The sequence below is a fragment of the Staurois parvus genome, unplaced genomic scaffold, assembly GCF_062004578.1.
Source record: "Staurois parvus isolate SC_StPar_1 unplaced genomic scaffold, SC_StPar_1.0 ptg000169l, whole genome shotgun sequence".
Classification (NCBI taxonomy): domain Eukaryota; kingdom Metazoa; phylum Chordata; class Amphibia; order Anura; family Ranidae; genus Staurois; species Staurois parvus.
Genome location: NW_028317965.1, coordinates 2,787,139 through 2,811,198, shown reverse-complemented (window position 1 = coordinate 2,811,198; position 24,060 = coordinate 2,787,139). Strand labels below are relative to the sequence as shown.

The following is a 24,060-nucleotide window of genomic DNA, read 5'->3' as shown; positions in this document are numbered from 1 at the left end:
GAAGTTCAGCAATTCAGCAGTTACTAACCTAATTACTGTGCCAGATAGACATGAGGGCACCAAGGGTGACATGGAGCCTTTATACCAGATAGACATGAGGGCACCAAGGGTGACATGGAGCCTTTATGCCAGATAGACATGAGGGCACCAAGGGTGACATGGAGCCTTTATACCAGATAGACATGAGGGCACCAAGGGTGACATGGAGCCTTTATACCAGATAGACATGAGGGCACCAAGGGTGACATGGAGCCTTTATGCCAGATAGACATGAGGGCACCAAGGGTGACATGGAGCCTTTATGCCAGATAGACATGAGGGCACCAAGGGTGACATGGAGCCTTTATGCCAGATAGACATGAGGGCACCAAGGGTGACATGGAGCCTTTATACCAGATAGACATGAGGGCACCAAGGGTTACATGGAGCCTTTATGCCAGATAGACATGAGGGCACCAAGGGTGACATGGAGCCTTTATACCAGATAGACATGAGGGCACCAAGGGTGACATGGAGCCTTTATGCCAGATAGACATGAGGGCACCAAGGGTGACATGGAGCCTTTATGCCAGATAGACATGAGGGCACCAAGGGTGACACGGAGCCTTCACTCTATGGCCCCATCCAGAACTTCCATGGTAAAAAAATTGTGGAGCAGCTCTTGTAATTGAAGTGTTTTTAAGGGAATTGAATAAAGAATGACGGGTGTGTATATTTACTCTAATTCCAATTGCCGTTACGAGGTGTGACAATTTAATTCCTGGAATGCCTGCAGCATTGCCCTATGATGGTGAGTCACACAGCCATTCACACTCAAGCGTGTCCTGACATGTTCTAACATGCGTATTGTGATGAATCTGCGCTGTGATAACACGTGTGGCATCTGGCAAACAAAGTTTGATATATTCAAACCTAAGGCCACAGGACCCCTTGAAAATATCCATTTGGACGAAACTAGTCAGGGCGGAGTCTCAGTGCTGATGTCACGCAGCTGCATGATCCCGGCTCTCTCAGTGAGTTTTTCCTATCACATTTTTACTCAGATGACTGGCTCTGTTCTACAATTGGCAATGACTAAGTCTTATTGCTGAAACACGTAAGCCATTTTATATGCACATTTTACTCGTTCAATAAAGTTTATTATTCAGGAAGACAAGTGTCAGCTATACCAGTCTTCATTGTTCTACAATAAACCTTTATTTAAATGACCACACTATCACTGGCTTTCAGTTGGCTCTTTGTTGAGCTGTGTGTGTTCCAGTGGAAGTTGCCTTTTGCTGTTCCCTAACTGCAGCAGGCATCGTCCCAGTATAACCATTCAAAGTACGGATACGTTGCTGGTCTGCAAGTGGTTAAATAAATGCAGTCTTTGCTGAAATTGTTATTTTTGTTTTACAGTTTTGAACAGGGTGGATTTGATTGAAATCACTAGGGAAAAGGCTAGATTTAAATCATAATTTTTAAAGAGCAACTGTCATCTCCTCCTCTGACCTGCTGTTGACTCACTGACAGTCCCTTTCACTTTAATTTCGACGGCTAGTGACACAGCGAGGTGAGGGACGTGGCGGCATCAGGTGGATCTAAAATGCCATGATGGATCTAAAATGACAGGTGCTCTTTAACCCCCGGTTCACATCTATGCGGCCATGCGGGTCGCGTTTTGCTCAGGCACAAGAGCCCATTCATTTGAATGGACTCCCGTGCCCCGTGACACGCAGGGAAGAAGTCCCTGCACTTCTTTGGAAGACGCAGCCCGCACAGGAACCTCGGTTCCCAGTACGGTTGTGGTTTCAAGTGTGGGCGGCATGCCATTAGAACTAATGGCACCCGCCCGCGGGTCCGCAATTCTCTGTGCGGGTGGTATGGCTGCACAGATTTCCCTGTGGATCCGCAACGGCACCACCAGCACAGATGTGAACCGGGGGTAAATGTAAGGAATCAAACTCATTCTTGCTGGTAGAATCTTTAATATTTGCAAATCAAATGAAGGTTTCCTTTTTAGGATAATAATCTGTCATGTTAGTAAAACAGCGATATCGGAACCAATTTTAGGTCAATAGGTATATTATACATAGTTGGAGAACGACTCAAATTCTTTAATTTCATGTTTTTTTCTCATGGTTACTGTGATATTGTGTGAATGCATCAATGCAGTGCATGTTATCTCAGCTTGCAGAGCTTGGATTCATTGAATGAGTTTACCAAAATTGTAAATATTGCAGAATATACAGCCTCATGCTACGTAACTAAGCTCCATTTCATATAATAATAACAAACTAAATTATTAATGTATCTTAAATAGAAAACTACCTTTAGATAGATTTTTACTCAAAAAGCATTTTATTAAAATAAATTTGGTAAAAATAAAAAAAATCAGATTTTTTTTTTTTTTTTAAATCATAGATTTTTATGCACCCTGGTTTTGAATATATTTAGTAACAGATGCTGCAAGTGACAAGGATTTCTCCCCCAGATGTAGTGGTGGACTTACTGTTACAGTAATGATATGGTAGTCCAGGTATCTGCTTATAGGGCACAGCATTGTGGGGGACATCATAGCGCATATATGTCAGCTTCTATAAAATCATATTATGCCTGTACTGTGAGATTACTGCTCAATGATGGTCTGTCTGCCACACTATATACATAATCTCTGCATGGTTTTAAATTGCATAAATGTAGGCAGTGCTATCAGCCATAAGCAGAGGTATCTGGAGTGGGGATGATGCTCCGCTCTGCTTGTCATCTCTTGATATGAAGGTTGGTGTGGACGGGTTACAGACTCAAGTCAAACCATTCAGGTGTAGGTACATAGTTAATCTGGCTGAAAAAAGACAAAGGTCCATCCAATTTGACCATTAAAAAACAAAAAAAAAAAAAGTTATAACCCTATACCCACAGTTGACCCAGAGGAAGACAAACAACCCAGCAAAGCATGATCCAATTTGCTCCTGCAGTGGAAAAGAACTCCTTCCTGATCCCCCGAGAGGCAATCGGATATCCCCTGGATCAACTGTGTGTGTGTGTGTTCAGGGTTAAATAGCCAATCCATGAGCACAGCTTTATTTAGACATTATTTATTTATTTTTTAGTTATTTATATAGCACTGTCACTTAACGCAGCACTTTACATATATATTATACATTCACATCACTCCCTAACCCTCAAGGGGTATACAATCGAAGGTCCCTAACTCACATTCGCAGGCCAATTTTTTTTTTTAGACAGGATCCAATTAACCTACCAGCATGTCTTTGGAGTGTGGGAGGAAACCAGAGTACCCAGAGGAAACCCACACAGGCACAGGGAGAACATGCAAACTCCAGGCAGGTGGTGCCATGGTTGGGATTCAAACCAACAACCCTAGTACTGCCAGGTGGAAGTGCTAACCATTTAGCTACTGTGGTGCCCATCATCATCCTGCACTAGGTAACACCTGACTGCTGATGCCCTATCAAACAAGCATCATCCCCTGTACTATACAACACACAGCACGTATACTCACCGGCCACTTTATTAGATCCAATTGCTTGGAAACACAAGTTGATAATCAGGCATTCACATGGAAGCAACTCAGTACATTTAGGCATCTAGACGTGGTGAAGACGACTTGCTGAAGTTCAAATCAAGCATCAGAATGGGGAAGTAAAGGGATTTAAGTGACTTTGAATGTGACATGATTGTTGGTGCCAGACGGACTGGTCTGAATATTTCAAAAACTGCTGATCTACTGGGATTTTCATGCACAACCATCTCTAGGGTTTACAGAGAATGGTCCGAAAATTTCCAGTGAGAGGTAGTTGTGTGGAGGAAAATGTCGTGTTGATGTCAGAGGTCAGAGGAGAATGGGCAGACTGGTTCGAGATGATAGAAAGGCAAAAATTACTCATGTCAATATGGACCAAAATCTCTGAGGAATGTTTCCAACACCTTGTTGAGTCTATGCCACAAAGAATGAAGGCAGTTCTGAAGGCAAAAGGGGATCCAACCCGCAACTAGCAAGGTGTACCTAATAAAGTGGCCGGAGAGTGTATGCTGCTTTTTATGAAGGACCATTTTGTTTCTTCTCCCTGCAAAGCAGGGAGAAGAAACAAAGGGGTTGTCCCCTTTGTACAGATGGGATGGGATGGCATAATGTGCTGGTATGCATCACATAGGAGCACATTATGAAGTACTTACCACATTGTGAATTACTTACCTTAGAACACTGTCACCGCTGACAGGGCTTCCGTCTTCACCTGGTCCGGGTACCCGGGCTCTGGCCACTTGACTGGCTGAGCCGCGATGACGTCACTTCCGTGCATGCACGCAGGAGTGATGGCTGCGGCATGGAGCTCTGAAGGGATGGCACAGGTATGACGTCACCGGCTGCATGCAGTGTGAATATCTCCTAAACAGTGAAAGTTTAGGAGATTCACGCTACCTACAGGTAAGCCTTATTATAAGCCACCTGTAGGTACAAGTTAAAAAAAAAGACTTTACTTATACTTTAGTGGGGCAGTTGGGGGCGTGGGTCAAACGTGCATTTTTTTTACCCCCCCAACTGATACACAGAGATTAAACAAATCCCCCTACATAAGTTGTACTTGTTTACGTGTAAGGTTTTCTTCTCTACAGCCTTCTAAAACACAGATAAAAGGTTATTTCTCACTTCCAGCAGGCAGAGGACGGAGATCTGATGTCACGCACTGCACAACATAAAGCAGGGAGCTGAGTGTAATCTGAGACCTAGGTGGAGAGAATCCTGAGATTCTGTGGTGTGAAGATAGCAGGCAGGGGATGGAGATCTGATGTCACGCACTGCACAACATAAAGCAGGGAGCTGAGTGTAATCTGAGACCTAGGTGGAGAGAATCCTGAGATTCTGTGGTGTGAAGATAGCAGGCAGGGGATGGAGATCTGATGTCACACACTGCCAGGGGCGGACTGACAACTCATGGGGCTTCCGGGCAATAGGGGATCATGGGGCCCCTATGCCTTGCCCACACTCAAAAAAAGCTTATAAAAGGGACCAGGGGCATTTCATGGGGCCCCCTACTGATCCCGGGCCCTCGGGCAGTGCCCGAGTGTTCGAATGGTCAGTCCGCCCCTGCACACTGCACAATATAAAGCAGGGAGCTGGGTGTAATCTGAGACCTAGGTGGAGAGAATCCTGAGATTCTGTGGTGTGAAGATAGCAGGCAGGGGATGGAGATCTGATGTCACGCACTGCACAATATAAAGCAGGGAGCTGAGTGTAATCTAAGACCTAGGTGGAGAGAATCCTGAGATTCTGTGGTGCGAAGATAGCAGGCAGGGGATGGAGATCTGATGTCACACACTGCCAGGGGCGGACTGACAACTCATGGGGCCCCCGGGCAATAGGGGATCATGGGGCCCCTATGCCTTGCCCACACTCAAAAAAAGCTTATAAAAGGTACCAGGGGCATTTCATGGGGCCCCCTACTGACCCCGGACCCACGGGCAGTGCCTGAGTGTTCGAATGGTCAGTCCGCCCCGGCACACTGCACAATATAAAGCAGGGAGCTGGGTGTAATCTTAGACCTAGGAGGAGAGAATCCTGAGATTCTGTGGTGTAAAGATAGCAGGCAGGGGATGGAGATCTGATGTCACGCACTGCACAATATAAAGCAGGGAGCTGGGTGTAATCTGAGACCTAGGTGGAGAGAATCCTGAGATTCTGTGGTGTGAAGATAGCAGGCAGGGGATGGAGATCTGATGTCACGCACTGCACAATATAAAGCAAAGAGCTGAGTGTAATCTGAGACCTAGGTGGAGAGAATCCTGAGATTCTGTGGTGTGAAGATATTAGGCAGGGGATGGAGATCTGATGTCACACACTGCACAACATAAAGCAGGGAGCTAAGTGTAATCTGAGACCTAGGAGGAGAGAATCCTGAGATTCTGTGGTGTGAAGATAGCAGGCAGGGGATGGAGATCTGATGTCACACACTGCACAATATAAAGCAGGGAGCTGGGTGTAATTTGAGACCTAGGAGGAGAGAATCCTGAGATTCTGTGGTGTGAAGATAGCAGGCAGGGGATGGAGATCTGATGTCACACACTGCCAGGGGCGGACTGACAACTCATGGGGCCCCCGGGCAATAGGGGATCATGGGGCCCCTATGCCTTGCCCACACTCAAAAAAAGCTTATAAAAGGTACCAGGGGCATTTCATGGGGCCCCCTACTGACCCCGGGCCCACGGGCAGTGCCTGAGTGTTCGAATGGTCAGTCCGCCCCGGCACACTGCACAATATAAAGCAGGGAGCTGGGTGTAATCTGAGACCTAGGAGGAGAGAATCCTGAGATTCTGTGGTGTAAAGATAGCAGGCAGGGGATGGAGATCTGATGTCACGCACTGCACAATATAAAGCAGGGAGCTGGGTGTAATCTGAGACCTAGGTGGAGAGAATCCTGAGATTCTGTGGTGTGAAGATAGCAGGCAGGGGATGGAGATCTGCTGTCACACACTGCACAACATAAAGCAGGGAGCTAAGTGTAATCTGAGACCTAGGAGGAGAGAATCCTGAGATTCTGTGGTGTGAAGATAGCAGGCAGGGGATGGAGATCTGATGTCACACACTGCACAATATAAAGCAGGGAGCTGGGTGTAATCTGAGACCTAGGAGGAGAGAATCCTGAGATTCTGTGGTGTGAAGATAGCAGGCAGGGGATGGAGATCTGATGTCACACACTGCCAGGGGCGGACTGACAACTCATGGGGCCCCCGGGCAATAGGGGATCATGGTGCCCCTATGCCTTGCCCACACTCAAAAAAAGCTTATAAAAGGTACCAGGGGCATTTCATGGGGCCCCCTACTGACCCCGGGCCCACGGGCAGTGCCCGAGTGTTCGAATGGTCAGTCCGCCCCGGCACACTGCACAATATAAAGCAGGGAGCTGGGTGTAATCTGAGACCTAGGAGGAGAGAATCCTGAGATTCTGTGGTGTGAAGATAGCAGGCAGGGGATGGAGATCTGATGTCACGCACTGCACAATATAAAGCAGGGAGCTAAGTGTAATCTGAGACCTAGGAGGAGAGAATCCTGAGATTCTGTGGTGTGAAGATAGCAGGCAGGGGATGGAGATCTGATGTCACACGCTGCACAATATAAAGCAGGGAGCTGGGTGTAATTTGAGACCTAGGAGGAGAGAATCCTGAGATTCTGTGGTGTGAAGATAGCAGGCAGGGGATGGAGATCTGATGTCACACACTGCCAGGGGCGAACTGACAACTCATGGGGCCCCCGGGCAATAGGGGATCATGGGGCCCCTATGCCTTGCCCACACTCAAAAAAAGCTTATAAAAGGTACCAGGGGCATTTCATGGGGCCCCCTACTGACCCCGGGCCCACGGGCAGTGCCTGAGTGTTTGAATGGTCAGTCCGCCCCGGCACACTGCACAATATAAAGCAGGGAGCTGGGTGTAATCTGAGACCTAGGAGGAGAGAATCCTGAGATTCTGTGGTGTAAAGATAGCAGGCAGGGGATGGAGATCTGATGTCACGCACTGCACAATATAAAGCAGGGAGCTGGGTGTAATCTGAGACCTAGGTGGAGAGAATCCTGAGATTCTGTGGTGTGAAGATAGCAGGCAGGGGATGGAGATCTGCTGTCACACACTGCACAACATAAAGCAGGGAGCTAAGTGTAATCTGAGACCTAGGAGGAGAGAATCCTGAGATTCTGTGGTGTGAAGATAGCAGGCAGGGGATGGAGATCTGATGTCACACACTGCACAATATAAAGCAGGGAGCTGGGTGTAATCTGAGACCTAGGAGGAGAGAATCCTGAGATTCTGTGGTGTGAAGATAGCAGGCAGGGGATGGAGATCTGATGTCACACACTGCACAATATAAAGCAGGGAGCTGGGTGTAATCTGAGACCTAGGAGGAGAGAATCCTGAGATTCTGTGGTGTGAAGATAGCAGGCAGGGGATGGAGATCTGATGTCACACACTGCCAGGGGCGGACTGACAACTCATGGGGCCCCCGGGCAATAGGGGATCATGGTGCCCCTATGCCTTGCCCACACTCAAAAAAAGCTTATAAAAGGTACCAGGGGCATTTCATGGGGCCCCCTACTGACCCCGGGCCCACGGGCAGTGCCCGAGTGTTCGAATGGTCAGTCCGCCCCGGCACACTGCACAATATAAAGCAGGGAGCTGGGTGTAATCTGAGACCTAGGAGGAGAGAATCCTGAGATTCTGTGGTGTGAAGATAGCAGGCAGGGGATGGAGATCTGATGTCACGCACTGCACAATATAAAGCAGGGAGCTGAGTGTAATCTGAGACCGAGGTGGAGATAATCCTGAGATTCTGTGGTGTGAAGATAGCAGGCAGGGGATGGAGATCTGATGTCACACACTGCACAATATAAAGCAGGGAGCTGGGTGTAATCTGAGACCTAGGTGGAGAGAATCCTGAGATTCTGTGGTGTGAAGATAACCTATCAAAAGTGACAACAAAGATAACAGATAACAATATGCAGATAACAGAGAGGAGACAGAAATCACACTACGTGCTTTGGACTGAAGCATGTGCACACTATAGAAAGATATACCGGTACTCATCTTAACTATGCATTTTTACCCCCCCCCACTGCACATCTAAATGAGGTTTAAATGATACAGCATTCTTGGGTTCTGCTCTGAAGGGGCTGAATCTCATTTCCCTCCTCTCAAAATAGAAATATGAGCATTCTCTTTGGTTGGAATTACCCTTTAAATAAAATCCCTAGAATATAAAAATGAATAAAACAGATTTATAGCCCGAGATTACAAAATTCTGTATATATATTTTGTGTCCCATAACTCAGGGGGTAAGAGTTTAGCCAGAGGCCTCTGCAGAAAAGATATTAATAATGAAAACTTGAACTTCGCAATCCATCCTTGACAGACAGGCCGGTACTGTGCAGAGGAAGGAAGATTCCATTCCTTCTGTGAGACGCGAGGAGTCATCTCCAAAAATAGCTGAACAAACGAAGCCAACTTGGCACTACCGCTGCAAATAATTATTAAATCAGATTAATGTTCATGGTATTCATCCTGACAGAGAGAAGCATTTAAACCACTTTGCATTTTTTGTTATTGGAACAAAAGGCTTAGAGGCAGGAGCAGCGGAGGGTTCCAGCGCTAGACAGAAACTGCCTATTGACAGCTAATTAGGAGTAATAATAAATAATGATGACTTAGTCCTCCTCGGGTTTATTAGAAAAAGGCTCGCTGTCCTTGCAACCAATCAGAATTGACTAAAGTGGTACTGAAGAATTGATTAAAGTGTCTCTGAAGTGGTATCGATTAAAGTGTAGCTATAATCTCCAAACACGGAAAGGTTTCTTCACAGTAACAGCTGTGAAAATGTGGAATAGACTCTCTCAAGAGTTGGTTCTGGCCAGCTCAGTGGATTGCTTTAAAAAAGGCCTGGATTCTTTCCTAGATACACAGAATATAACTGGATACTAACATTTATAGGTAAAGTTGATCCAGGGAATATCCGATTGCCTCTCGGGGGATCAGGAAGGAATTTTTTCCCCTGCAGGAGCAAATTGGATCATGCTTTGCTGGTTTTTTTGCCTTCCTCTGGATTAACTGTAGGTGTAGGATTATAACTTTTTTTTTTTAATGGTTGAACTGGATGGACTTTTGTCTTTTTTCAGGCAGACTAACTATGTAACTATGGTCAAGATAAACAGGTACAACTTATGTAGAAGGATTAGTTTCATCTCTGTATTACCTGAGGCCAGTCACTTCACTGGGTATATGTAAGGGTTAATAACCACTTTTGTTGTAAACCCTTACATATCTAATCTCAAGTTATACACATAGATGAAACAAATCCTCCTACATAAGTTGTACCTGTTTATCTTGACACTTTAATCAATACCAATTCAGAGCCACTTTATTCAATTCTTCAGTACCACCCTCTCTTCTCTACAGCCTCCTATAACACACAGATCAAATGTTGTTTTTCCCCTTAAGCAGGCAGGGGGTGGAGTTCTGACATCACAAACTGCCCAGTGTATAGCAATTTTTAGCAGGGGTTCCCTGAGACTGGAAACTTAGTTTGAGGGTTTGTCTGTGCTGAGAAGGTTGAGAAAGGCGCTCTAGAAGATAGTGCTACACTAATAACTATATAACTTGTAAGTTCACACTAGCTTTATTAGCAGGCGTTAGACAGGCATTTGGAGTTTTTTAACACTTCTCAAATGCCTATGAAAATTCTACACATGGCAGCACATAGTGCTGTTCACACTGAAGAGTTAGTGGCGCTGCAAAATGGACTCCTCATGTCAAATCAGGAGGAATTGAAGCCTCACATTCAAGTCTATGGTGACGCTCCTCAAACGCCTAGTAGGCGTTTGCAGGGCGTTAGCGAGATGGTTGCGAGGCATTTGCGGAGCATTAATACCATTAAACTTCATTATAGGCGTTTGTGGTGCAGTTTTAACCCACATGGAAGAAAAATATATTTGAAATATATTTTAAAAATATTCCTCCCAAATATATTGCCATATATTTGAAATACTACAATTTTGGCCATATTCAATATATTTGAATAAATAAATAAATATATATATATATATATATATATATATATATACAGTATATATATATATATATATTTATTTATTTATTTATTGAAATCTATTGAATATTTTAGTCGACCAGTCCCTCTTGTCGATATAAAACTTATATATCAGCTTATTTTTATATTTTATTTTTTTATTTTCTCTGCCGCGGTCCCCCTGGAGTCCCCCCATATTTTTTTTGTGTGTGTGTGTGTGTGTATGTTTGTCTCCTTTCTCTTCGCTCCTTTCTTTTCTCTTGTGTAATCTGTCCTCTTCAGGTTAGTTGTGCTGATTGTGATCCCTGTTCTGAGTCCCGTACCAGCATACTGCGCCCATGTGCTGGACTCCTATGAGAGCCCTGCGTGTTAAGTACCTCTTTGGAGGCTCTTTCTCCTATTCATTTCGCATTCTGTATGTTGATTTTGCAACAATTTTTCCTGAGAATTTATTATATTATTAGTCTCTAAATGTCTATCATTTTTGCAATCTATTGTTTTATTTTTTTTCCTGTATGGCACTTATGTACGCAGTTTATTTTCATGTTTTCTCATCAGTACATATTCTGTATTTTCCATCACATCTTCTGTAGGCCATATTTTTGCTGGTCATTGCATATGTTCTTGACTGATTTTCTGCTGTTTCCTATTCTATAATAAAATTCTTTGTAAAAGAAATATATTGAATATTTTTATATTTATATAAAAATGCATTTCAAGAGGCAGCATATATATATTTTGTATATGCATTGTATATATGTTTTATAGCAAAAAGTCAAAAATATATTTTTTTTTTCAAAATTGCAAAAAAATGCAGAGGCGACCAAATAAGAAAGCTCTATTTGTGGGAACAAAGTGACATAAATTTAATTTGGGTGCAGCGTTGCATGAACGCGCAATTGTCAGTTTACGTAACGCAAACAATGGCCTGGTCAGGAAGGGGGGTAAATCTTATGGGGGGCAAGTGGTTAATGTAATAATTTAATTAATTTTTTAACACTGTAATTGTATTTGACAGTTTTAAAAGGATGCAGTGGCATCTGCAGGCTAAAAGTGGTACTAAACCCAAAAACAAAAATGTAATATTTTGTAGTTTACCGACCATTAGATGTGGTGGCTGCATTAGTTTTCTTTTCTTAGGCTTTTTTCCGTATTTTCACCCGGTGATCTAGCCAGTAACACACGTCCTGTAGTTGAGTACCTCCACTTTGGATGAAGGAGCACAGGCACAGCAGACAGAAGCATTGTCAGTTTGAAAGGAGGGGAGTGTTAACTGTACTAGCAGATTTAAATACACTAACATCTTGAAGCTAAACTCCAGGTAACACTTTGTAATCAGTTACAGCAAACATACATACATGCTACATTCTGCTGTCGAGCTTGTTTTTTTTAAAACAACAGACTTACTGGCCAGATCACTAGATGGAAGAAAGAAAGCCTAAAGAAGAAAATGAATGTAGCCAAGAAATGGTAAGTTGCAATATAAATAATGTTTGCTTTTGGTTTTAATACCACTTGAAGGCTTACCGGACAGGGCTGATCACATTGCTTGAGATTTTAATGCAGCAGAGACAGAGAGCACAGGAAGTTATGAACTCACTGGATTTCTGGCAGGATCAACGGGAATTTATTTGCACTTATCTAACAGATAAAACTAAAAGACTTTAATGATGTTTTTAATAGACCACAAGGTGCACACCAATGCATTTTTAGTGCATTTTGTAGAAATGCACTACAGTCCTTTTAAAAAGGTTTCCTATGGGACACATTCACATCTATGAATTTTTCATAGAGTCAAGGACTTTCTGAAATGCAACAAGGTGCATTTTTTTATTTAACCACTTGCCTACCGGGCACTTATACCCCCTTCTTGCCCAGGTCAATCTTCAGCTTTCAGCGCTGATGCACTTTGAATGACAATTGTGCGGTCATGCCTAATTGTACCCATATGATATTTTTATAATTTTTTTCACACAAATAGAGCTTTCTTTTGGTGGTATTTACTCGCCGCTGGGGGTTTTATTTTTTGCGCTATAAACAAAAAAAGAGCAAACAAAAAAAAAGTTTTTCTTTGTTTCTATTATAAAATTTTGCAAACAGGTAATTTTTCTCCTTCACTGATGTGCATTGATGAGGCTGCACTGATGGGCACTGATCGGAGGCACTGATGAGGTGGCACAGATAGGCAGCACTGATGGGCACTGCTAGGAGGCACTGATGAGGAAGCACAGATAGGCAGCACTGATGGGCACTGATAGGAGGCACTGATGAGGAAGCACGGATAGGCAGCACTGATGGGCACTGATAGGTGGCACTGATGAGCTGGCTCTGATGAGTCGGCACTGATGATGGGCACTGATGGGCACTGATAGGCGGCACTGATGGGCACTGATAGGCGGCACTGATGGGCACTGATTGATGACACTGACTGGCGGCACTGTTGGGCACTGATGGGTGGCACTGCTGGGCGGCACTGATGGGCACTGCTGGCCACTGGGGGACACTGATGGGCACAGGTGGGTGGCACTGCTGTGCACTTGTGGGTGGCACTGCTGGGTTGCACTGCTGGGCACCAATCATCAGGGAACTGATCATCAGTGCCCTGATGATCGGTGCTGATCCCTCCTCTGATAACACGCTGTGACAGCGTGAGGAAAGTGCAGCAGCTACAAATTGTATTTCCCAGTGATCAGTGTGTCACTTTACCACATCACGTGATCAGCTGTGTCCGTAGGACACAGCTGATCACATGTAGTACACCTTTGATTCATTATGCATTTTATGCCAATAGGAAAAAATTGAGTTTGATGCAACTTTGGTTGAGTGCACTTTGATGCAACTTTGGTTGAGTGCACTTTGATGCAACTTTGGTTGAGTGCACTTTGATGCAACTTTGGTTGAGTGCACTTTGATGCAACTTTTTTTTTGCTAATAGTCACACCTGTCCAAAGTCGCATCAAAGTCACATCCTAGTCACACCCATCCAAAGTCGCATCCAAGTTGCACCCATCCAAAATCTCATCCAAGTCACATCCAAGTCACATCCATCCAAAGTTGCATCAAATTTGTATCAAAGTCAATACTTTCTATTGGCAAAAAAAAAAGAAAAATACATCAAAACCATGTAAAAAATGCGTGTTCAAAAACACAAAACTCACCGCAAACCATGCTGGAAAAGAGCATTAAGTGCAATATGCAGAATTGTGAACCTAGAGTAAGAGAAGTTCATTGATAACCAGTTGTCAGGCTATGCTATAGAAACCAAGTTATGTATTTTAGGTGTAATCGCTCCCTGGCTAAGGTATTCAAAACACACGCTGACTAATTGTTTCTTAAGAACCCAAATACACAAGGCACAAGCCGCTTCAGCCTTTTCATTCCTAAATAATTCATGCGGAGTCCACAGTGCCCAAATTAATACACAGATATTACCGCACTGAAAATTGAGAGTATAAAGTATATATTCTCCTAATGTTGTCTAGAGGGGAATTATTTAGTTGATGACATTGTGAATTTAACAGCCATCCTATGGATACTGTAATTATAACACCTGGGGTATTTTCCAAAATGTAATACTCTTATTATAGGAGGGAGTTCAGGGTATTTCATTATAACCTTCTCCGTGCAGATCCCTCTAATACAGCAAGATCAGCAACCCTCTAATACTTCATCATTAAGCCACCTATCAAGAAAATACTGCTTGTGCAGTTTAATTGCATTTTAGCCAGGATACTTACTTATTAAGTGATGAGCTGCATTTAGGAGGATTCTTCGGAAACTTCATTTTCAATTTTATCTGTTCCTTTTAGGTTTATATACAACACCGGAATACATATTATCCCTGCGGTTTCCAGGATACAGTCTCTGGAAATAGTATTTCTGTAAGTTTTAAGCACTTTTGCTAAATATTTAATCATGTCAGAAAATTGGGAAGAATGGCAGAGCATGGAGTTTAAGAAAAAGTAAAACTTCTGCCTCAGCTCTTTAATAATATAATGTAGAGGACATACAATGAACGGATAGGTGTGGGGGTGGACAAACGGAAAGGTCAGGAGGCATTATAATGGCTAGATAGATAGATAGATAGATAGATAGATAGATATGAGATAGATAGATAGATAGATAGATAGATAGATAGATAGATAGATATGAGATAGATAGATAGATAGATAGATAGATAGATAGATAGATAGATAGATAGATAGATATGAGATAGATAGATAGATAGATAGATAGATAGATATGAGATAGATAGATAGATAGATAGATAGATAGATAGATAGATAGATAGATAGATAGATAGATAGATAGATAGATATGAGATAGATAGATAGATATGAGATAGATAGATAGATAGATAGATAGATAGATAGATAGATAGATAGATAGATAGATAGATAGATATGAGATAGATAGATATGAGATAGATAGATAGATATGAGATAGATAGATAGATAGATAGATAGATAGATAGATAGATAGATAGATATGAGATAGATAGATATGAAATAGATAGATAGATAGATAGATAGATAGATAGATAGATAGATAGTGTAACACTACCCCCTTAGGGATTGCTGATGAATCTGGGTCCCCCTATAGTCCTGCACAGCCAAACATTCAGCATTTTCCATACAAGCTTGCATTTAGAGTCATAAATCAGTCCTTGAGTGTTGGTTTTGTTAGTTTATTGAGGGGATTATAACTTGGATGGGGTAAGGGGGGTATAGGATGCCAAAGGGAACTGATAACTGAGGACAATTTCCTGAACTATTCACAAGCTTCTCTTTCTCTGATGCAGTCTCTGATTGATTCCAAGATAAATGCAGATAAGTAGACTAACAAATTAGATAGATACCCACATAGAAGAAAAATATATTTGGAATATATTTTAAAAATATTCTTCCCAAATATATTGCCATATATTTGAATTACTATTTAAAAAAAAAAAAAAAAGTATATATATATATATATATATATATATATATATTTATATATATATATATATATATATACTGCATGTTGAAATGCGTTTTTATTACAAAATATTTCAGAAATATTTTTAAAAATACATTTCAAATATACTGTATGTCTTTAAAAATACAAATCTACATTTTGGAATGCATTTACAAATATATGTAAAATATATGTTAAAATTATTTTTTTATATGTAAAAAATAATCAGATGAATTTATTTAAAAAATATATATTTTTAAAAATATATATATAATAGATCCTAACATACAAGACGGGACCATATTACTGTTTAAAAGTTATCAAAGAGATGCCAGAAATTGATATGCAGAGCTCCTCAATGGAAAGAAGGGCATCAAAAAAGAGGGGGGGGGGGTGCACACCGAAGGCAAGCCATAGATGGGTGACACCACTGCAGCTCGACCATGCCTTCTAAGGGCAGAGAATTCCCAGTCAGCCATCCAGCATCAAGCCAACATACTCAATATGATATACACTATATTGCCAAAACTATTGGGGCCTGTCTTTCAAATCATTGGATTCAGGTGTTCCAATCACCTCCATGGCCACAGGTGTATATAATCATCACCTAGGCATGCTGACTGCTTCTACAAACATTTGTGAAAGAATGGGTCGCTCTTAGGAGCTCAGTGAATTCAAGCGTGGTCCCGTGATAGGTTGTCACCTGTGTAATAAGTCCATCCGTGACATTTTCTTGGTGCCAAAAATTCCACGGTCATCTGTTAGTGGGATTATAACAAAGTGGAAGCAACTGGGAACAACAGCAACTCAGCAACGAAGTAGTAGGCCACGTAAAATGACAGAATGGGGTCAGAGCATGCTGAAGCGCATAGTACGCAGAAGTCGCCAACTGTCTGCAGAGTCAATAGCGAAAGACCTCCAAATTTCACGTGGCCTTCAGATTAGCACAACAGTGCATAGAGAGCTTCATGGAATGGGTTTCCATGGCCGAGCAGCTGCATCCAAGCCTCACATCACCAAGTGCAATGCAAAGCGTCGGATGCCGTGGTGTAAAGCACGCCACCACTGGAGTCTAGAGCAGTGGAGATGTGTTCTCTGGAGTGACCAATCACATTCTGTCTGTCAATCCAATGGACTTGTCTGTATTTGGAAGTTGCCAGGAGAACGGTACTTGCCTGACTGCATTGTGCCAAGTGTAAAGTTTGGTGGAGGGGGGATTATGGTGTGGGGTTGTTTTTCAGGGGTTGGGCTTGGCCCCCTAGTTCCAGTGAAGGGAACTCTTAAGGCGTCAGCATACCAAGACATTTTGGACAATTTCATGCTCCCAACTTTGTGGGAACAGTTTGGGGATGGTCCCCTTCCTGTTCCCACATGACTGCGCACCAGTGCACAAAGCAAGGTCCATAAAGACATGGAGGAGAGAATTTCGAGTGGAGGAACTTGACTGGTCTGCACAAAGTCCTGACCTCAACCCAATGGAACACCTTCAGGATGAATTAGAGCAGAGACTGCGAGCTAGGCCTATTCGTCCGACATCAGTGCCCGACCTCACAAATGCGCTTCTTGAAGAATGGTCCCAAAGAAACCCTCCTAAACCTTATGGACAGCCTTCCCAGAAGAGTTGAAGCTGTTATAGCTGCAAAGGGCGGGGCCAACTCAATACTGAATTCTAAGGACTAAGATTGGGATGCCATTAAAGTTCATGTGCGTGTAAAGTCAGACGCCCCAATACTTTTGGCAATATAGTGTATATATACCCTTCTACATAAATCTATAGAGAAATATTTTGGATACAAAATTAAGTGTTCCACACAAGGAAGACGATTAACATTATCCAAAGAGAAGGGGAGGATGAATCACCATCTAAGAAAACGTATATAAAAAGTAATCACAATAATGGTGTAACCATTAGTCAACTGTCAAAATGTGTGCTGTAAAATCTTAAGTAGTTGGGATTGGCACTGATCCATAGATAACTCGGTGACATCATTCCAGCAATTTTTGAACATCATTAGTAAAGCATTTAGCTGAGGTATCATTAATAAAGATAGTTTTGAGTTCATCAAGGTGGACTATCCATCTACGTTTTACACATTACCAAAAATGTACAAGAGCCTCACTGACCCCTGCATCCTATAGCTTGTTTTTGTGTGACGGATTCACTAAGGGGTCATAGTTTAAGAGTCCTTTTATATATTGTAAAGCGCTGAGCAAATTGTTGGCGCTATATAAATCCTATATAATAATTTCATTCTACTATTTAGGCTTGTGCTGTTTTTCAGATACATTTGTTTGATTAGATACACTCACCGGCCACTTTATTAGGTACACCTTGCTAGTACCGGGTTGGACCCCCTTTTGCCTTTAGAACTGTCTTAATTCCACATGGCATAGATTCAACAAGGTGTTGGAAACTTTCCTCAGTGATTTTGGTCCATATTGACATGAGTTACTGTTGCTTTTCCATCATCTCAAACCCATTCTCCTCTGGCCTCTAACATCAACAAGGCATTTTGTCCACACATCTGCCATTCACTGGATATTTTTTCTTTTTTGGACCATTCCCTGGAAAACCCTAGAGATGGTTGTTTGTGAAAATCCCAGTAGATCAGCATTTTTGTAAATACTCAAACCAGCTCATCTGGTACCAACAACCAAGCCATGTTCAAAGACACTTAAATCACCTTTCTTCCCCATTCTGATGCGCAGTTCTTCTCTCTTCTGCTTCTCTCTACTTGACTCGGCATCTCTGATTAAATTGGTCTCTAAAATTAAATCTTCCACCTGCATATTTGATCCTATCCCCACACTTTTATTTAAATCCTGTTTCAGTTCTCTATGCCCCATTATTCTCAATATCATAAATGACTCCCTTAGCACTGGTTTTGTACCAACAATCCTCAAATCTGCTGCCATCGCCCTGGTACCTAAAAAAACCCAACATGGCTCTGGACAACTTAAACAACTTTCACCCTAACTTAACCTTCCTTGCCAAGATCTTTGAAGAGGCTGTAATGTCTCAGTTACAAAATCATCTGACTTTAAATCATCTGTTTGAACCCCTTTAATCTGGTTGAAAAAAACTTAGTCAAAGTCACTAATGACCTTTGGTTCAAGTACAATGTTCGTCAGGGCTCAGCCTTGAGTCCCTTGCATTTTAGCATTAACATGTTTCCACTTGGCCAGCTTCTTAGATCACATGGCCTCAATTACTACGTTTATGCTTATGATGCTCAAATATACTGTAGATTGATTAGATTGGATAGATGGATAGATAGATAGATAGATAGATAGATAGATAGATAGATAGATAGATAGATAGATAGATAGATAGTGTAGCACTACCCCCTTAGGGATTGCTGATGAATCTGGGTCCCCCTATAGTCCTGCACAGCCAAGCATTCAGCATTTTCCATACAAGCTTGCACTTAGAGTCATAAATCAGTGCTTGAGTGTTGGTTTTGTTATTCTATTGAGGGGATAATATCTTGGATGGGGTAAGGGGGGTATAGGATGCCAAAGGGAACTGATAACTGAGGACAATTTCCTGAACTATTCACAAGCTTCTCTTTCTCTGATGCAGTCTCTGTTGGAGTGCTAGTCAGCAGCTCCTAATTGTACTACCCCAGACCCTAGATAAACTCCTCTTCACCCAACAATCTAGAGACTTTCTTCCTGTGCAGGGGATATGTCTCCTGCTTCTTTATTTGAGGTGAACAGTCACTAGTAGGGGCCAATCTGATTTCCCACCAGAGCAAGTGCTCCTTCCCCTATCTGCCCAGGGAGTGCAGGTGTACTCCCTTTAGAACCTCTCCTGTACCACTTGCTGGTGGCTGGCTGCTGCTACCAGTCCTATCAGCTTGGTATCCCATGCCATACAGGTGGTCCTCTCTCAAGGGGCCAGTGAGCTCCAAGTTTTCCTTCTCTCCAGCACCAGGCTCACAGGCAGGCCCCATCCCACTAGGCCTCCTGGCAGCCTCCTTCCTCCAACCTTACATCTTCTTCTCCACACGCCTCTTCTTCTTCCACCAGACTCCCTGCCACTGAGCAGACTCCTGTACTTTTAAGGGAGCCCCAGCCCCTTGCCACGCCTTCTGTTGGGGATTGGCTGAGATCCCTCAAGAGTGCAGCCAGCCACTCCTCAGATCCACCCACTGCCTCCAAGGCCCTCCTCTGAAAGCCTCAGAGCAGGGGGAAATTCCAGAGGGGCTGACCTGTAGAGCCTCTCAGCCCTGACCACAATTTGATCCCACTGGCTATTACTCCTGAGCTGTTACAGCTCCTGTCTAACAATTAGGATCTAGCTTCCTCTAGCTAAACTAGAAGGGTGCTACACAAGCATAACATGTTTGTTACTTTCCAATAACTGCACTGGAAATAGACACTGTTTATTTCTATAGTAACATTTGCAACATGTTTCAGGGATATCCAAGACAATATCAACATAAAGAAGATCAAGAGAAATGCATTTTCTGGACTGAGTAACGAAAGTGTCCGATTGTAAGTATAAAGTGTAGCTTCATTTTTTTTTTATTTATTGCACATCAGTATACAAATGTATCTGTTGCTGCAATACTCACCCTATTTCTGGGGTCGTCCCTTGGCCAACATCATTCAACCCATTTCCTGTGAGCCCAGACTGTCAGGGACCCGCCCCCTAGAGACACATCATCACAGTGGCCTGGACTTACTGCAGAAATATTGCAGAGGCCTGCACCGTGTCATTTTGTGGCACCTATTTCTTCAGCATTCAGGACCTGTCCATAGCCAAAGGAAGACGTGGATGAACATAGGAGACCATGGCTCTGGAACTAAGATAAGTAAGCTGTTTGCTGGTTGGTTGGTTGGGTGAGTGAGTGGGAGTCTTAGCAGAATTGAGATCATAAGGGGTTGGGGGAAAGAGTTAGGAAAAGTTGAAAGGTACAGCTGTCCTTTAAAATATAACTAACCCCTCTCCATATAGAGAGGATACTGTGGAGAGGGGTTAGGACACCTGTCAGGCTCTTAGTGAGGTCTGTGCCCCTGTTAGGGAGCTTTGCCCTCTCTATTTGTCCTGGTAAATTTTTCCCTAAGAGTGAAAAAAAATCCACATTTTAGGGTTGTCACCAGAACAGGAATAGAGGGGGAAACGTTCAATGGAGACACTAGTTCTGGTGATCCTGGTGACCCTATGAGACAGGAAGTGAAGGGAAATCTCCCCAATGGTCTGCACATAGCAAAAAAAAAAATCTGACAGGGGTTATAACCCTCCCTTACTTTATCCAAAATGAAAACTAAATGCTACTTTAAAGTGACACTAAATTATTTTGGTTAAAAAAAAAAATTCCTAAAGGAGAAGAAAAGCCTATTCTTAAAAATCCACCCCCCAACCTATCCTGCTTACCTATTTTTAATCCAGTTCAGTTACAACATCCTGCAACTCCAGCTACCACCAACCTCCATAGCCAAGCCATTGTCGGTGCTCCCTTCTCTCCCCTGCAGCAGCTGGTTGCTGACTGACACAGGGAAGGAGCGGCTGGATTGAGCAACTTAAAAATAGATAGGTATGCACAGGGATTTTTGTCAGTGGGAACACGGGGGAACGCAGATCTGTCACCTCAAGCACTGAATATATGTAATGGCAAGGGATGTGGGGTGTACTAGAGGATCTATTGACGCTAGCTGCTGGAGCATCTATTATCACTGTTTTTGTGTGAGGGTCTATTGTTGCCGGCCGGAGATCTATTGTTGCTGGGGGGAGTGGGGTCTTATGTTGCTGGTATGGATCTACTGTTGAGGGAGAGGTTGCTGGCTGCTGGGAGATCTGTTGTTGCTGCTGGGGAAAGGGGGTTCTAATGGTGCAGGGGTAGATATTTTTTTACTGGGGGTGAAGTTTCCTTCTAGGTGGTCCATTGCTGTTGTGTGGGGGATCTTTTGTTTCTGGTGTGGGGTATCTATTGTTATAGTAAACAAAAGAGCAGGCGAGCGCTTAAAGCCTAAAATAGCTGCTAAACACCAAAAGGTACCATATAAAACCTCCAAATGAAATAGTAAAAGCAGGGTGTAGCGCTAAAATATCAATATGAATAAAAAAAACAAATATTTGCATTTTTATCACATAACAGAAGCACACTAAAATAAAGTGACGTAGTGATATGCAAACGTGTCAGTTTCATAAATAATATTACATATACGCATCATAAAAACGCATCATAGATGAGCATGGAAATCCAGTGACAAAGTGCTTGTATCTAGATAAAGTGAAATGCAAAGTGATAACTGTATCACTTAATGGTGACCAATAAAGTGCAAGGTGCCAGACGTATTAACCAAACAATAGTCCACAATTAAGGTGCATGAAAGATCGTGATGATCTTCAAAATCCAGTGATCTGATCCGGTATTATGGTGATGTAAAGGGGCGGACTGACCATTTGGAAACTCGGGCACTTCCCGAGGGCCCAGGGTCAGTAAGGGGCCCCATGAGATGCCCTGGTACCTTTTTCATAGGCTTTTTTGAGTTTGGGCAAGGACACAGGGGCCCCATGATCCCCTATTGCCCGGGGGCCCCATGAGTTGTCAGTCCGCCCCTGGTGATGTAATTCATATGATAGGATTGCGCACTCACCAGATACGCAATCGGACTGCGCATTTAGAAATACCAATCTTAGAAAACTGGAGGTCCCTTTATAGTCTGGTCTGGTCAGGTGCCACTCACTGTCCGGTATCCACTGCCACACTTGGTACTGCCACTCTGTGGGTGTTAAAAGCTCCCAAGGAGCCCCAAAAAGAGGAGGCCAGATAGTGTATTATCTTTTAAACGGGAGGTGTTTATTCCAAATGTACAGCACAAAAAGTGAGGGCAACAAAAACACTGACCATCTGATGATTTCAAAGATGGCCACGGGGAAACATGCGGTGCCGGCGGCCTGACGTCACAACGCTGTAGCTCCTCCCTAATCCCTAATGTTTATCTATTGTTGCTGGGGAGGAATCTATTGTTGCTGGCTGCAGGGGATTTATTTTACTGCTTTTCTTGTTATCATTAACAAATTCCATACAAATTACTTAGCACCACAAAATGATACATGGCTCTGTATTCTCCAAATGGGGTGGTACTGGGAGGTGAGTAGGGGGTGGCACCAAGGGATGGTGCTCGGAGGTGGAAAAAAGGGACGGTGCTCAGAGGAGTGTAGGGAGTGGAGACAAGGGGGCGGAGAATCAGAAAGAGGGAGTTCCTGCACCTATTCTCTGAGTATGCACATCTTTTTTATGCAGGTTGGCAGGATAGGTAGATGGAAGGGGAAGGGAACATTTCTACTAGAGTATGGCTACAATAATTCCCCACGGCCCCACTGTATGTAGGAACTTAGCTCCCTTTCCTGCTTGCTCCTGAGATGGACTATTGAATTTGTAGTGTGCATAGAACAGTACACATGACTATTGTGCGCTGCTCCTGCCATACAAACGGTAGTGAGCAGAGAAATGAGAGGCTTGGGAGCAGAAAACCACAGTAAGAAACGATTTCCTTACAAATAAATGACAGGGCCATGTTGTGGATGTGTATGGATTATTTTTGGAGAATAAGGACATGCTTTAGTGTCACTTTAAGAGAACCACAATTTTCCTCCACAAATTTCCTCCACTATTTTCCTTGCTCTGAGCTCATATGTACTTTACTAGGAACATCAATATTTCAGATGAATATGATTTACTTTTTTTTTCCCTCTAGATGGCTTGTGCAGAACGACATAGAAGAAATAGAGAACCATGCTTTCAATGGAACAAATGTACATGAATTGTGAGTTTCGGAGTCCTTCTGATCTGCTGCGTGTTTCCATTGTATAATATTCATTTCTTGAATTCTTATCTAATAGAGTCCTCAGTGGCAATCAGAAGCTAACAACGTTACCCGATCTTGTTTTCCATGGAGCCAGTGGACCTGAAGTGCTGTAAGTTATAACTTTCCTTGATGAGGTTTAAATTAAACTTGTGAAATCTTTTGTTTTGTCTGCAGCTAAGATCTATGAGAAAGAACAAATCAATATCTGAGTTACAGAAGTTTAGTTTGCAATTGTAAGACACCCATTTACTAACATAATTCACTCCAGATTACTGAATTGCATCATATGCTGGCAAGGTATAAGCAGCATTTCTTTGGACAACCTCTGTAACTGGGGGGGCGTTAAAGGTTCACTCCACCCAAAATGAATGTTGTTTGTAGATGTTGGGGAGCAGGGGCGGGCTGACCATTTGGAAACTCGGGCAGTGCCCGAGGGCCCGGGGTCAGTAGGGGGCCCCATGAGATGCCCCTGGTACCTTTTTCATAGGATTTTTTGAGTTTGGGCAAGGACACAGGGGCCCCATGATCCCCTATTGCCCGGGGGCCCCATGAGTTGTCAGTCCACCCCTGTTGGGGAGTTAAAGGGAATCTAACAATTTTGGATGAAGTTTATTTCATTTTTTTTAAGTTATACATTTTGAAACCGATGCTATATCTATTTTGTATTTCTTCTATATGCACATATGACAATGGATCCCCAGAGAAATATGCATTCT

The 24,060-nt window shown here is 43.0% G+C and overlaps 1 protein-coding gene across 2 annotated transcripts in view; it reads left to right on the top strand.

The window, feature by feature from the left end:
- The window catches only part of LOC149462753 (follicle-stimulating hormone receptor-like), a 172,596-nt gene that overhangs the window by 125,675 nt on the left and 22,861 nt on the right, over positions 1-24,060 (top strand). For both annotated transcript variants that reach the window (XM_089676476.1, XM_089676475.1), the window contains exons 5-8: positions 14,377-14,448; positions 19,946-20,023; positions 23,234-23,302; positions 23,379-23,453. In XM_089676476.1, the coding sequence (XP_089532602.1) occupies positions 14,377-14,448; positions 19,946-20,023; positions 23,234-23,302; positions 23,379-23,453 (294 nt within the window). The remainder of the gene's footprint in view (positions 1-14,376; positions 14,449-19,945; positions 20,024-23,233; positions 23,303-23,378; positions 23,454-24,060) is intronic.